At 37.8% G+C, this 14,675-nt stretch overlaps 1 protein-coding gene across 4 annotated transcripts in view; it reads right to left on the bottom strand.

The window, feature by feature from the left end:
* Positions 1–14,186, bottom strand: part of grin1b (glutamate receptor, ionotropic, N-methyl D-aspartate 1b) — a 31,908-nt gene extending 17,722 nt beyond the window's left edge. The window contains exons 1-11 of one of the 4 annotated variants that reach the window (XM_065250230.1): positions 12,802–14,186; positions 10,663–10,797; positions 10,009–10,185; positions 7,791–7,853; positions 6,973–7,070; positions 3,111–3,232; positions 2,278–2,452; positions 1,586–1,730; positions 1,252–1,338; positions 1,031–1,166; positions 607–734 (exon numbers count right to left, since the gene is read on the bottom strand). In XM_065250230.1, coding sequence (XP_065106302.1) covers positions 607–734; positions 1,031–1,166; positions 1,252–1,338; positions 1,586–1,730; positions 2,278–2,452; positions 3,111–3,232; positions 6,973–7,070; positions 7,791–7,853; positions 10,009–10,185; positions 10,663–10,797; positions 12,802–13,050 — 1,515 coding nt within the window. In that variant the 5' untranslated portion in view covers positions 13,051–14,186. The remainder of the gene's footprint in view (positions 1–606; positions 735–1,030; positions 1,167–1,251; positions 1,339–1,585; positions 1,731–2,277; positions 2,453–3,110; positions 3,233–6,972; positions 7,071–7,790; positions 7,854–10,008; positions 10,186–10,662; positions 10,798–12,801) is intronic. The other 3 variants (XM_065250232.1, XM_065250231.1, XM_065250233.1) reach the window with 3 other exon arrangements.
* Between the last annotated feature and the right edge of the window lie 489 nt (positions 14,187–14,675).

Genomic DNA, 14,675 nt, shown 5'->3' with positions numbered 1-14,675 from the left:
CCTCTTTTAAAAATGTCAGCCAGAAAACGGGCCAATCTGAAAAACTGATGCTTATGACATCACAGGCATCTCCCTGCCCCTCCACTTTAAAATAATTGGCTACATTTTTAGAGTGGCAGCAAAGTCAGCCAATCAGTAATGACGTTGCAAGTTAAGCCAGTAGGGGGAGCCAAATAAGTGCAAAACCACTTTTTTAAAATCCCCCACCCTAATAGAGCTATCTGAGAGAGGTTTTTAGGAAGCTTCTAAGGCATTACAGACCCAAACAAAAAAATTTTGTCTACATGTCACATCACAGAACAAGGATAAATACCCCGTTCAATCATTCTATGTCACCTTTAAAAATCTTAATTTAACTAAGGCCTAGGCCTTGCTTCAGCTAAGACTTGTCTGTGAAACCATGTTTTGTTTTAAGCCTTATGTCATGCAAAAAATTCATTTGTTTAATGTGTGAAGCACCTCACAGATTCTAGGTAGTGAGAAAAGGCTTAAAATTTCAGACATGCTTTTACTCTCGGCCTAGTTACATGACCTTGGAAAGGACATGCCTAGCTTTGGGCGAGGTGTTTCATGGGAAAGAATCAATAAACTAATCATATTACTCACCCGCTCCTGAGTGCCAAATTTACCATCAGCCACTAGATGCACTTCATAGGTGAAGTTCATCGTCATGGCAAGTTTGATCAAGAGGTCGATGCAGAACCCATAGCAGCACTGAGGTACTATGGGGCGACCTGTAGAGTCACAGAAGCCAATCAGATCTACACTGTAAACTATTTATATTTATGGATTTGGCAGATGTTTTATCCAAAGCAACTTGCAGCGCATTCAAGCTATACTTTTATCAATATCGAACCTACAACCTTTTGCGCTGCTAAAACGCAGTGCTTTGCCAATTTAGCTACAGGAACATCAGGAACTGAATCAACATAAATACATGAAATTACTACAATATTTACAAGCAGAAATGTATCTTTTAAAGTAAAATTGCTCAGCTTTATTACAAAAATGATATAGCCTTGAACACTACCTGGAATAGTCTCATTGGGGCCGGTGCAGATCACTTTTTTGATAAGGACTCCATTCACTGTGTATTCTTCCTTACAAGTTCCATCGCGTAGTGTCGGCTTCACGTAGACAAAGGGCTCTTGATGAATAGTGACAATCTATGACGGGAACAAGTGAATTGAATGTCATTACAAGGATTTAATTAGAGCCAACTAAAGCTAAATGATGCATTGAAATTGGTACCTTTAATCTTGTTGACATCTGATAGCCTTTGGGCTTTTCAGTTTCACCTCCTGGCCAAATTATTTTCCTTTGAGTGTTCATTACAACCTGTAATCCATAAATATAAATATGTACTTATATAATAAATAAATAAATAAATAAAATGTTTTCAGTGAATTTCCATGAACATCGCAGACTATGCAAATGTCAACGTTACCATGAAAAAATAAAGTTTTAACTCCCGAAGTTTTTAATTCCCAAAGTCAGACTTACTGTATAAATGTCAGAATGGTTAAAAGCAAACATTTTCTCGGAGCAGAAAGACAGCTCATTAAAAACTGAGTCTATTTCATACTTGCGAGCCATTGTAGACGCCCACTTGGACCAGTCTGGTTTTCTGGTAGTTCAGAATGCTGTAGTGGGCGAACCTCCTGTCTCCGTCATCATTAAACTCCACGCGGCCTGTCAGGCCATCTGGATACTTGGATGACATCAGAACTCTGGTACACAAGAGGAGATATTTTAGAAATGGCCCAAAATCCCCATTTAAACTCAAAGACGACATTGACGATGACTGGAATGGATGGCACTTTACGAGATTTTGAGATGCAAGTATGTCTAGGAAAGAAATGGCTACTATCAAGGGGAACAGTAAGGGGTGTTGTTTGGGGGATGGATGATGATGGCAGTTCTTGCAGATAATGTGCAGGCAGGAGAAAAGATACGACACCGATAGGGGTCTTTAAAGGGATACGAATCGAAATCTGCTGTAGTCCCACCAGATTTCCCAAGTCCTTTGTAATCAACAACTTAACAGGCTTGACTTTTATTCAAATCTCACGCCTTTTAATAATTCAAGGCATGTTTTGATAAAGCTAGACCGAAGGCATATTTTTTCATATTACAACCGCCTGCAATTTCAATATTTGCTGCGTGAAAGCTTCCACTCTTGTCGGTGCCAGTGATAATGTATGGTAATGCATGATAGCGAATGGATGGTTTGTCGCACAGCCAATGCTAGCCGGCGCTCGTGATCTCCGGCCTCACCGTTTGAAGAGTGGGCCGGTCTTCCAGATGTTTGTATTGCCAACACAGCCTCGTGGAGGCTCTGTGATATTCTCCTTCTCAAAGAGCTCCTGGATGGACTGGGCCACCACAGCCACGGCATCGTAGATGTGCGCAGACTCGTTCTTGCCATTGATAAGCTGAAGGCCGAGCAAGCCTGCCCAGTTGACAACATTACATAGTGTTGGCCAAGGCCTCACAACACTACACTCTCACTTCAAGACATATTCGTAATAAACAAATCCCAAAGAAAAAAAACACGTGCATTGCATATGAACAACCGGTCATCTCATAACAGACAGAAGGATGGTTATGAGGGGTTGGGACAGGGTCAGCACCGAGCAGAATGATGTGAACTCGTACACGGATGTGTATAAAGAAGCCGGGGAACAAGAAAATGCGATTGTCGCTTACCATTGTATCCGTACCTCATTTTGGAGGTTGCAAAGCACCACTTATAAATAAACTCATGACAGCCACACCTTAAAAATGTATGCACACTCAAACCAATATGGATTACCACAACTCTCTATTGCATCATTTGTTGTCTACTGAAAGAAAGGACAAACACTCAAAAATGAAACAAATTAGACAGAAAGCACACAGTACAATGAATAAAGAATCACTGCGTTTGAAACCTTTAAACGGTGGTGTTTAAACGTTCAAACACGCAAGTAAAGCACAGACACTGATTCGTCGGTGGGGATTGCAAATACTAATCATATAAAAAGCTTAGGGCACACATGTTCAATTTGTTAAACAGCCTGGGAGAAAGAGAGAGAGAGACTGAAAATGGAGAGGATGAAAGTACATACCATCTGGGGCTTCACTCAGTGCTTTACCAGTCATCTCCCTTTCTCCAACCAACCACACGTAACCAGAGCCTGTCATATTGAGCTGGCGTGCCGCTTTATAAATGGCTGCGGCCTCATCTTCACTGTGATTGGATAAAGATTAGTGGTAACTGCTTTTTAGAGAAACCATGCACCCCCAAATTTACATTGGAAGATGCTTTTATCCAAATATGTGTTTTCCTTGCGGATCAAACATTTGACTTTTTAGGTACTAAAGCAATGTTCTTACAGTTGAGGTAAATTCACCCTGTGCTTATGCAGTGCTTGAGCAACTGAGCTACAGGAAATCATTTTAGGTTATAAGCGTAGAGAAACATTTTAAAGAAAGCTTTAACCGATTGCTTGTCAACAAAATGGATGCTTGCTCATTCAACCAGAGAAAATATAAAATGGTGCTGCGTAACCCAAACATTTTAATTCTGTTATCATTCACGTGCTTGTGTCATTCCAATTTTTTACATTTTTACCTTAAAACAACACTATGTGGTTTACCTTTTTTTTTATTATTATTTTAGTGGTAGATAAACTCTTAACTTGATGTATTATTCATGGGTACCAAAGACGTCACTTCCGCCATGCCCGCCGCCGCCGCCATATTTGTGTCCGTCTCGGCAGTGAACACAGCATAACTAATGCACTAAATGGTCACATTTATAAGTGTATTTGAGGGTTTACCAGAGACAAATTACTGATTTTACAATGTGGAGTTAGATGTTGGCTGTCAGTGAGTCCCTCCAGTTGTTCGCGATCACGGAAGAGCGCAAAATCAACAAAATGTTACATTTTTGGGATCCTACATTATATGTCCTATTCTGTATTAAATTTTCCAGAAATTAAAAATGTCTCACAAAAATAAATTAAATATAATATCTCTGTTATTTTAAATAGAGTAGACAACTTGGTAAATATTTTTGGCTTTAATTTACTAACGCGAATGAACATCCCTCTCATAGCACGCTGTATCCTGTTATCATTAACAGCCCTTCACCAGGTAACAGTGAATCACATCTTCTGAGTATGCATAAAACCATTATCTCTACTACATTTCTAAGTTTAATGGTAAGTTATAATGCATTAGATTAATGACGATACACACATGAGTCTTCGTGATGAAACCTGCTTGGTGCACCTGATGTCTCATATGCAAGGATCTGGTAAAGCAATATCATAATGTACAATTTATTGTTTTGTAGTCCTTAAAATAAGTTGCTGGGACACAAAAGAAAGTCTGCTGTCCATAACATCTCAGCGGGAACAAACATGCACATGCATAGCTGTGATTTTTCATGCGACGGTCACATACGCTTATAATTAAGTCAAAATTTTCATTGGCGTATGTGTGTATAAAAAGGTTATGTGTCAAGTGAAAAGTTTAGGGAAAAGTGATTTATGACGTATGAATCCATTACTGCACGCTTTTAAAATGACAGCTGTATATGTTAATCAAAAAACAATCTGCTACTTAATGTTATATTTATTTATTTAATTATAAATTAAATTCGTTTCTCTCAATCTGCTACTTAATGTTATATTTATTTATTTAATTATAAATTAAATTTGTTTCTCTGTTCTTATTTTATTATCACTTACTGTTTACTTATTATTGAATTACTTGAAAGCTTTTTACTATTCATTTAATATTAGGCAAGAATTTACTGTAAGTTATCCTCGGTCAGTTCTGTTGAAGGCAATCCTTTCTTCCGCCAATTTAACTCCTTTGAAATAGAATAAAATTGTAGTTCGGGGTTCCTCTGACGACTGTTGTTACAGCCAACATCACAACATATCCCCGGCAAATTATAATCTTGTTGTGAACCTCGTGGGAATGTTTTATTGATCTTTATCTGGCAGTTGTGGCTGCTGTGACCATAGAGTAAAGCAGAGCGCGCAGCTGTGACCGGACACAAAAATGGCGGCGACAACACACAGTGACGTCACGTGGTCCTGATTAATACATGTATTGCTCTGCCCATGGGGAGGCTTATACAACGACAGTATTTACGAAACTATAAACATACAATTGTATTTATCAACCACATTGGGCAATTGTGAGCCAATAGTGTTGCTTTAAATGATTAAGTTTAATCAATCTGTCCGTGTAAATCATTTCAACTTATATTACATTTTTACAAGTGATTGGTTTGACTTAAAAAGGTTGAAAATGCCTAATTAAAATATAACAATTTAATTTAAACATCTAGTGCAGGGCTATTCATTATGGTCCTGGAGGGCTGGTGTCCCACAGAGTTTAGTTCCAACCCAAAACCAACAAACCTGAAGAAGCTAATGGAAGTCCAAAGGATTATTTGAAAATTACAGTCAGGTGTGTTTGATTAGAGCTGGAACTAAATTCTGTTGGACACTGGCCCTCCAGGACAGTAACTGAATAGCCTTGATGTAGTGTATGAATTTTAGAAGAGTAGTATTGTCCCAACTTTTACAAAATGGAAGTATAAACGTTTTCCCAGATGAGGGCAAATGACTTCAAACTAAACATATAATAGAATGCAAGTAAATGAAAATCATTTTGTACTTCAGTTTTGCTTAATATAACTTATGTCATTATCAGGCTGAGTAATCATCTTCAGATTAACTTTCTTTTCATGGGATCTCTGTACTGCCTCTTCTTCATGATACAAAACTGGGAACGTGGAGTGTGCACACTTTAATTATTCAGTTAAATGAGTCCATCATCTGGGTACTTAAAGGCACTTCTATATACGGTTTATACTTCAAAATGAAGTAGAATAGTGCATAAGTATGCGTTTTGGGATGCACTACGATTATTCAAATAGGGTACATTGGTTTGTGTAATTGATCACTCAAATGACAACAGAATTTTGGGTTAACTCTCCCTTCAAAACTAATTTAGCCTTGTAGTGTATGCAGTCACTTTTAATATTCTACACTCTCTGAATGATCTTCTGAAATATATCAAATATTTTCTAAAATACGTATAAGGGTGAGCGGGCACAGGCAATTGTGCAGCTTCATAAGTATACAAGGCCAAGCAATCTGTGCTTTTGGTCTTTTTGGTCAGAAAAATTATATTTTGCAAATATGTGAAAAGTTTTGATGTGTTTTGATTAAGATATTGAACAAAGAGTGTTTTGGAGGAAAAGTGAAATTCTTTTTCTTATCTTTTTTCAATTTCTGAGTTGGATGTGGAAGTCGCCAAATCCAACCTTTTATTATTAGAATCACTGTCTTGTTACCTAAAAACATAACACCATTTCGAAACATGGCAGCAACTCATGATAGCTGGGATTGAAAACATTTTTACACAGCAGGCTTAGTTGTCACACAGTGTTAAAACTAAAGCCCAATTCGGACATGATTAGTTTTATGGTGGTAGATGGTGTAATGTAATTTTGCCACAGAAGTGAATTTGACTTTTTTTAAGTTTGGAACTGTCAGTAAAGATTACGGTGTAATTGTACGTTAACGGTAGGTCCCACAAACAAACTTTAATTGTTCATTTGTAGGAGAGATGTGTGTGTAAAAAATGATTAATCTAAATATTTTTTGAATGATAGAGCCAAAGTCAAAAGGCGTTAGGTTATGCCCCGCTCTCCCCTATACTCTCAAAAAAGTTATTTACAACCCAAAATGCTGGATTTTTTTAGCCCATTGTTGGGTCAAATATACATTTTTTCTGGGTTAATTTAACCAAATGGCTGGTCCCTTTTTGACCCAGTGCCAGGTTGAAAATAACCCAGCATTTTGTAGAGTGTATGCTTGACTCACATCAGCCTAACAGCCGACCACCACATGGATCATTTAACACCTTGAGTGATTAGTAATCAGATAGAGATGAACTCACCTCGCCGACAAGATGATAACACGTGCCTCCAGTTCTTTGGCTTCCTGGAGCAGAGCCGTCAGATTTGTGTCTTGGCTGAACAGGAGCACTTTCTCTGCCTGGGATTAGGACACAGCATTAGTCAAGTAGTTGACTCATCCCCACCATGAACCATGCTTTTCAGCGCTCCCGTTTCTTTTTTTCTCTCTCTTTCTTTTTTTGGGAGGTGGGGAGGGGGATGTTGAAAAATGAAGTAAAAAATGTTTCTGAGATAATTTGCTTAAATAAAAGAAAAACTTAAGTAAGCTTGGAGCAGCAAAAAGTTCTGCATTTTCACATGCAAACTGAAGGGAATCAAGATTCCAAGGAAGAACGTGCATGTTAGAAAAAGAGGGAGAAGAAGATTGATGCAACCGGAAAGCAAAAAACAGGTGGAAGGTGGTGGTGGTGGTGGCTTCTTTCCCAACCAAAAAAAGAAACAACGAAAAGGGAGAAATGTTGCAGAAAGGTGGGAGAAACATCTGGATTGTGCCTGTCCCACACGACCAGATCTCCACGCACTGTGTCAAAAGAATAGACTTGCAATCTTGCTGGCTTCAATACATGCATTCCTTTACACAAAAATAAGAAAGTGATAGGTGGGGGGAGCGTTTCTTTTTTTTTTTAAATACGCTTTAACAGAAAAAACAACCCATTCCCGATTGAAATCATAAAAAGAATCCAAACATAAATAGACGTGCTGGAAGGATCTCTTGAAACGTTTGTTGCTTGTTTGACTGGTTTCTAGTGGCTACTTTCAGATAACTTTTGGGCGGCGTGCATTGACCATGCAAATATACCTTGGGTCCTCGCTTGTTGTCAAAGGACAGTTGGTCGAGGTTTTCATAGTTCCTGTTTTTACTCTGATGAATAATGTGCACAGAGAAAATATGCAGACACAGAATATTATAAACAGTTATAAATGGTGCGCAGTAAAGCATTCCAACAATCTCCACTTTTCTGCTTCAAATTGGGAAACTCTAATCCTGGGGCTTGCAAAAACATCAACACACAAACCTGACCTAGACATAATGGCGAACATTTGGAGATGATATTTTAATGTCTCTCTCTGTCCTTTAATCTATCTGTTTTACTTAGTTAATCCATAGATATGTGTTAACTTGGACCCTTGGGTGTTGTAAAGTCAAATCTAACTCATCAAGAGGCTCATCGCTGTTTATTAATTGTGCAGTAAATCCAAGGGCAACCTAATCCAGTTTACGCATCCCATCCATCAGTTTAAACGTCTTTGTCAGTCTACCATACAAGAACATCGGCTACAGTCCATGAAGCCCAGTTTGTCGCTCCCACAAGGAAAGCTCATTGAGACATATGGCCTGAAATGAATTGTATATTCAAAGCGCTCTATCAAGATAATGCACATTGCTCTTTTTAAAATACATGAACTCACTTCCTACTATTTTTGAGCTTTGCATCTTTTGGTAAAGCACAAAAATGCAAAATACTGTCTGACAAAACTAGATCTACTAGATTGTATTGACATAGATTTAATGAGATTCTTTATATACTGCATAGATTTCAAAATCACTTTATGTAGAACATAAACACTGACTGAGTAACCAGCAGCTAAAAATTATTTTGCGATCAAGCGGTAATTATTTTCAAGCCTAGTTATATGAATGCCAACCAGACTGTGAACTTGAACTTCCAACGCAAAACGGGGAAAAACTGCAATTATTCTCAGCTTGTTTCCCTTAAGCCACAGCTACCGTCTAACAATGAGTCACCGAACCAGACAAAAACATTTATTTTAATAAAGAATCAAAAAGCCTGTTTGTTTCCTAAACTTGCAGCAGACACGGAATTGTATTGATGTTTTTCCTATTTCATCAAAAAACACATCCATAATATGCAGCAAGTTCTAGATATTTAAAAAGAGTTTTACTGATGAGTTCCCAGAACAGTATGAGAATATGTGCATATAAAACCAGCTAGCCTAAGGGCTGCCATTACTGGAAATGACATTGCATCGACATTGCAGTTGTCCCACATAAACAGTGCTGTGCAAATGGATTCAGGCGCTTACCAAATATCTAATTCTTTTGAACTACAAATCATCAAAATTATGTTGCGTTTTAAGCACTGTTTGTAGTAAAACTTTGTATTACACTCTTGAAAATAAAGGTGCTTAAAAGGTTTTTCACAGCAATGCCTTAGAAAATCTATTTTTGGTTCCTCAAAGAACCAATTGAAGAGCTCAGATGCAAAACCCTGTGCGTCTGACATGTTTTCTTGTAGCCTAAATTAGCATTTTTTTATCAGAGTGGATTCTGAGGGTGGGATTAAGTGAATTTGAAACAAAAGTGTTTGATTAACATATACGTGCCGAGAGGATTCGGTTATTATCATTATCTGGTTATGATGGAGGTGGCGTTTTGCATCTCAACTCCTCATTTCTTTCTTATCTTTTTATAATCTAAAGAACCTTTCTCACCACAAAAAAAAACCTTTTGGGGTTTTTGGATGTTATGGTTCTTTATGAAACCGTTTAGCAAAAATATAATTCTTCTGTGGCAAAAGGAAGCACCTATTTTTTTAAGAGTGCACCTATTTTTTAAGTACGACTGTACTTAATGTTATAAAATATAATGTAAAATAAGTACTTTCAAATAAAACGGCTACTAACAATCACAAAAAAAAGACTTTTCAATCAAAACCAACCAAATCCCATGCTGATTTTTTGCACAGCCCCAGGTTAAGTCCCTCATTTTGCTCCTGTTGTGAATAGACAAGTAGGAGAATCTGACTATGGTAAAAAGCAATGTGAGATGAGTAGAAAAGTACAAAGTTTTGCAGATAAACCACTTCAGACGCTGCAGATGCCTTTGGCATAAATAATGTTAGCCAATGAAAAGAAAGGTGCTTACACAACAGAAAAAAGAAAACATTTAACATATACAGAGGACCTTTGAGGTTTTGATTACAGAACACATACTGACTTACACGCACACTCTTTTACATGCTGGGACATTTCAGTCTCGAACCTATGCATCTCACCTTTGTCTCCCTCTCCTCCAGCAGGGTTTCCAGTCGTTTCTGTGCGGCTCGCCCTTCGTGGTCGTCGCTCACGATCAAAATAATGTGATTCCACTGGAATTCGCGCATCATGTCGAACCACACCTGGGCTTGGTGAGAATATGGCGGCACCGTGCGCAGGAAAGAGAGGTGGATACTCTAGAAGAAGGACAAGTGGGGAAAAAGAACTGGTGTCTCGAGAGGCTACACAAGGGCCCGAGGCAATTTCAGTTCATTATAATTGAATCATTTGAACTGTAATTAATTTAGAGACGGATTCCAACATCTCTCCACAGTGTGCTGAAATGCCATAAGGCAAAGATCATAAGTATATGTGTTATATTCCTAAAAATCTACATGGGTCCAATGATTTCATACTGTTTTTAATTAGATGCCTTTGAAAGGACCAGATTGATACTGAAACCAAGTAAACATAGGCTATATCACGTTACTTAGTCTAAATTAAGAAAACAATCATGGACTAATTCATTAAATTTTAACTACTTTGCTTATTCTAGCCACTAGAAAGGTTTTGCTTAAAAATAAGCAGGGTAATAAATAAGAAGGATGGGTATCATGTGATGAGGGGAGTTAAATTTAGGCAGAATTAACAGATTGAGCTACAGTCACACTCACCTTATCTGAATAGATGGACATGCGGGTGGTTAGACCCACCACAGGAATACGGTAAAAACCTGCTGTGTAGGACACCGGTGTGGGGGTCAGGTGGTCATTGGACTGGGGTGGGTGGCTTACCAAGATCGCATAAACCTGAGGGAATTCAATATCTTTATTGGGAGAAAAATCCAATAAAAACCTTTTTTCCAACTGGCTTGTGTCACAGCTAACTTATCAGCCATTTATCTACTTGTATGTTCAGTATATGTAACGTTACACTGTCGTAAAAAAATGGTCCTTAGCGGTCACTTCAAAAAGTACACATTTGCACCTAAAGAGTTCACATTAGTACCTCAGAGGTACTGCATATTAGTAACTCAAAGTATTGTTACCAAATGTATACATATCTGTCCCGAAATTGTATATATTTGGACCTTTTTTAAAGGAGCTTGCGACATTTACCGTTTTTTTTCCTGACGTGTAGCCTATAGACAGCAACATAAACAAACAGCTTTTGTGGACAAAGTGCAATTTCTCGTAGACTTCCACATAGAATTAATTACAACAGAGTTACAGTTTATTCCTCATAACAAGGGAAGAAAATTACCTTCGTTCATATAATTTCTAACGCGTATTAACTTATACTAAGCTAACGTTACTGTGTAAAATTAATGTATATGTTAGCTTAGCTACATGTCCTTGAATTCTTGCCTGGCTACCAAACCTCTCAGCACAGTTGTGACCCATAGGTGTCGTCGTCCCTCGTCTTAAACAAACCAAAACATTTTCGACAAGGTATTTGTTTCATAGATCAGTTTGGCCACTAAAATGAATTAAAAAATACCGACCAGAAGATCACTTCGGTTCAGGCGGGAAATTGCGACAACGCCCGTGAGTTTGATGAAACTGCCTATGGCCACTACCACTCAGAAATTAAGGGTAATTTTTACTCAATTAATATTTTTATAATATTTCGAATTTGAAACTAAAATCTATATAAATTACATAAATAAGAAATATGGGAACTATGTTGTGAATGAAAAAAAATGTTACACCTGAGCATCTTCAAAGGAGCCACCCGTTGCTTAAAATGTGTCTCTTTAGATATCACCTTTTTTGTATTTTTATCACATGGGGTGCTTTTAAAGCGATATATAGTTAAAAAAAATCATATATATTTGTTATTGCATTTTTTTTTTTAAAAGCCATAAGAAATACTTCATCCAAGTGTTGATCCAACACAAGGTTTTCATCCATGCATCTGTGCGAGGATTTATTGGGCGGGTTTGAAACAATGTGGATGGTAATCTGTGTTGCAGCACTGAAGTCTATAATCTGTACCTCCATCGCAGTGTAATTTTCAGCTACAGAGTCAGACTTCCTGACCAGAACAAAGCAGCTGTTATTGGGGCGCCATGTTGGCCTCATTTCACGTATTTCATTAAACCGATGATGTGGCCCAGTGGTGCCATGACGCCTTGTAGAGGTCGTTGTTGTTGCCATGAACGTTTTACTTCTGATGTGATTTGCATTCACCTGTCGCCACATTAATTACATACTTTAAAGTGTGTGTATGACCAATATTTCAGACTGAGTTCATACCTCAGATCACAATGTTAAATACCTCCTTTCCAACATGACAATTCACGGCTGCGAATGCTTACTCATCGGTAAGGTCAAAATGGACCCCCCTCCCCCGGATCCTGTTGAATGTTTTTTTATCTGTACAATGTGCTTTCATGTTAAACAACGTTTTGACGTCCCAGATATATAACGTTATATACAAAGTTACATTTAAATACATTTTAATACAATTAAACATATATTTAAAAATGACTGTCCATTTTTGAATGCACGTTTTGCCTTCTCTTTTTTTGTGGATTTTGGAAAGCGAAAACATTGTCGATTTTCTAGTTTTTCGTGTACTCCAGAAAAACAATCAACAGCTGGCAGGCAAACAAAAATACCAACAGAATGAAAAAAAAACTTCGATACAAGGAAAAAATGTTTACTTCTAGCAGGCAGTTATCAAAAACGGTATCCAGTTGTTGCTAGTAAATAATAATATAATAATAATTATAATTACTTGACCGGTTTTTGGTAAACAAATTGTAAAGGTCTTTTTTTGAGGAGCCTCGTGATCTAAACGAGTGTTACCTGGTTGGAGATGAGGTCTTCACAAACGGATAGTGCCATCTGGATCGCATTTGGTTTATGAGTGACCGAAATAGCGTTCATTTTGAACTTGTCTTTGCCGTATATGTTGTTGGCTTGGGTGACAGCGTCTTTGAACACTTGCTCATATTTCTTGTGGCTCAGGACAGCCCCGATATTTACAGTCTTCGGTTCGCATCCACCTCTCGCACAGGAGCACGAGATGAGGAAGGCGAATAGGACCAGACGCATTTTGCCCTGGATCACAGATGAGTCCAGCTGAGCGCCCTGTGAAGGATGCGTGTCGATGTCCGGGGATTAGACAGATCTCCTCTCACCGTGTCCTCTCCAACAGCACTGGAATTCAATCTCCTCAATGTACTCTGTTGAGGAATGTGCTTGGTTCCTTCACTCTTACTTGTTCACTCGTCACAAAGCCCGTTCATTCCCAGGAAAAAAAACATGTCAACACGCCTGTTGTTGATTGTCGTCTAACAGATTTTCTCTTTGTGTGCGTCCCAGCAGAATGCAAAAATCAAGTTAGGCTATATTATTGCTCAAGTCATTTGTATTCATAAAGCCACTTCTTTAGTTCTTGCCGTGATTGAAGGTGCAATGAAGGTCTATCACGTCCGCCGCGGGTCCTGGTGACCTGATGCTCTGCGTGAGCCGCTGTCCTTGGTGCTGAAAGCTGTGCTCGCGCACGGATGCGCGCTCACTCGCAGATTACGCCTGATATCACTGCTGTCACGGTTGAATAGACTTCAAAACGTTAGATATAACGCGAGGAAAATCTCAGCTTGACACGGTATCGTTTTGATTGAAGGGATTTTAACATAACGTTATTGTGTGTGAGATAAGTTATATATTACATGAGGTGTAAGCCTTCATATTAGTAATCTAATGTGCGAAGTGGCACAGTTTTTTATAAAATGGTCGTTTATTCATGTTGTGTATTTATTTGCGTGTTCATTATTTGTTCAAACCCATACTTAAGTAAACCATTTTAATCGGCTACTTCTAGACAAAATAGGTTTAAAATAAAATAACGGTGGCAGTTGATGATACATTTAGATGTATAGAATATCTATAATTTAGTGTTCTTTAATATGGCTCGTTACAAGTCGATAGGCTTGTTATATTGAAAAATAGCCTATTCCATTTTTGACGAATGTATAACTCCGTGTCATTCTTACATGTGGTTGTTCTTTACATGCTTACTGTCAATGGACTTTCATTTTAAACAAAGACTAATGCTTTTTCTTATAAAAAATAATCAATGGGAGCTTGTCTCCATCTATCAACCGTATATAGCTCCGGAACAGGCGCGTTCAAGTGCAATGGAGAAATTCAGCGAGACCCTTGTTACCAAGGAAACAAGCATCTCCGGCTCGAGGTGCAACTCTTTTTTCCAGACACATAACTTACAATTATGAAAAATGCATTTGTTTCCTTAAGGATATAAACGTAACAAATAAAACTTTCTCTAAATGCTAAATTAAACTTGTCTACATGTTAGCAAAAATGTAAGACGAATAAAATAAATAAATCAAATATATTCTGTTTCATTTTGATGTTGCATTTATATTACATCACTACTGCTGGCAGGAAGAAATTCACTCATGGCCACAGATAATCAGCAACTTAAGTCAGACATGGATGGAATTTTTATTTTAAATAAAGTACATGTCTTATATATAATAAATTATGCTTTGTTAAGTTTGCTGAAGGCAACATTTACATGGAGCAACCACCCCACATACAAGGCTTAATTACTTACCAGTAGTTTTAAACACTGAATTTAAAATATCACTCTAAGCAAATGATTTACAAAGAGGAATGGATTGTGTGCACCAAATATGAACCAATATTATGTG

Source organism: Paramisgurnus dabryanus, chromosome 5, assembly GCF_030506205.2.
Source record: "Paramisgurnus dabryanus chromosome 5, PD_genome_1.1, whole genome shotgun sequence".
Taxonomy (NCBI): Eukaryota; Metazoa; Chordata; class Actinopteri; order Cypriniformes; family Cobitidae; genus Paramisgurnus; species Paramisgurnus dabryanus.
Note: the sequence above shows the minus strand (reverse complement) of the source record. Positions and strands in the feature narration are given on the sequence as shown.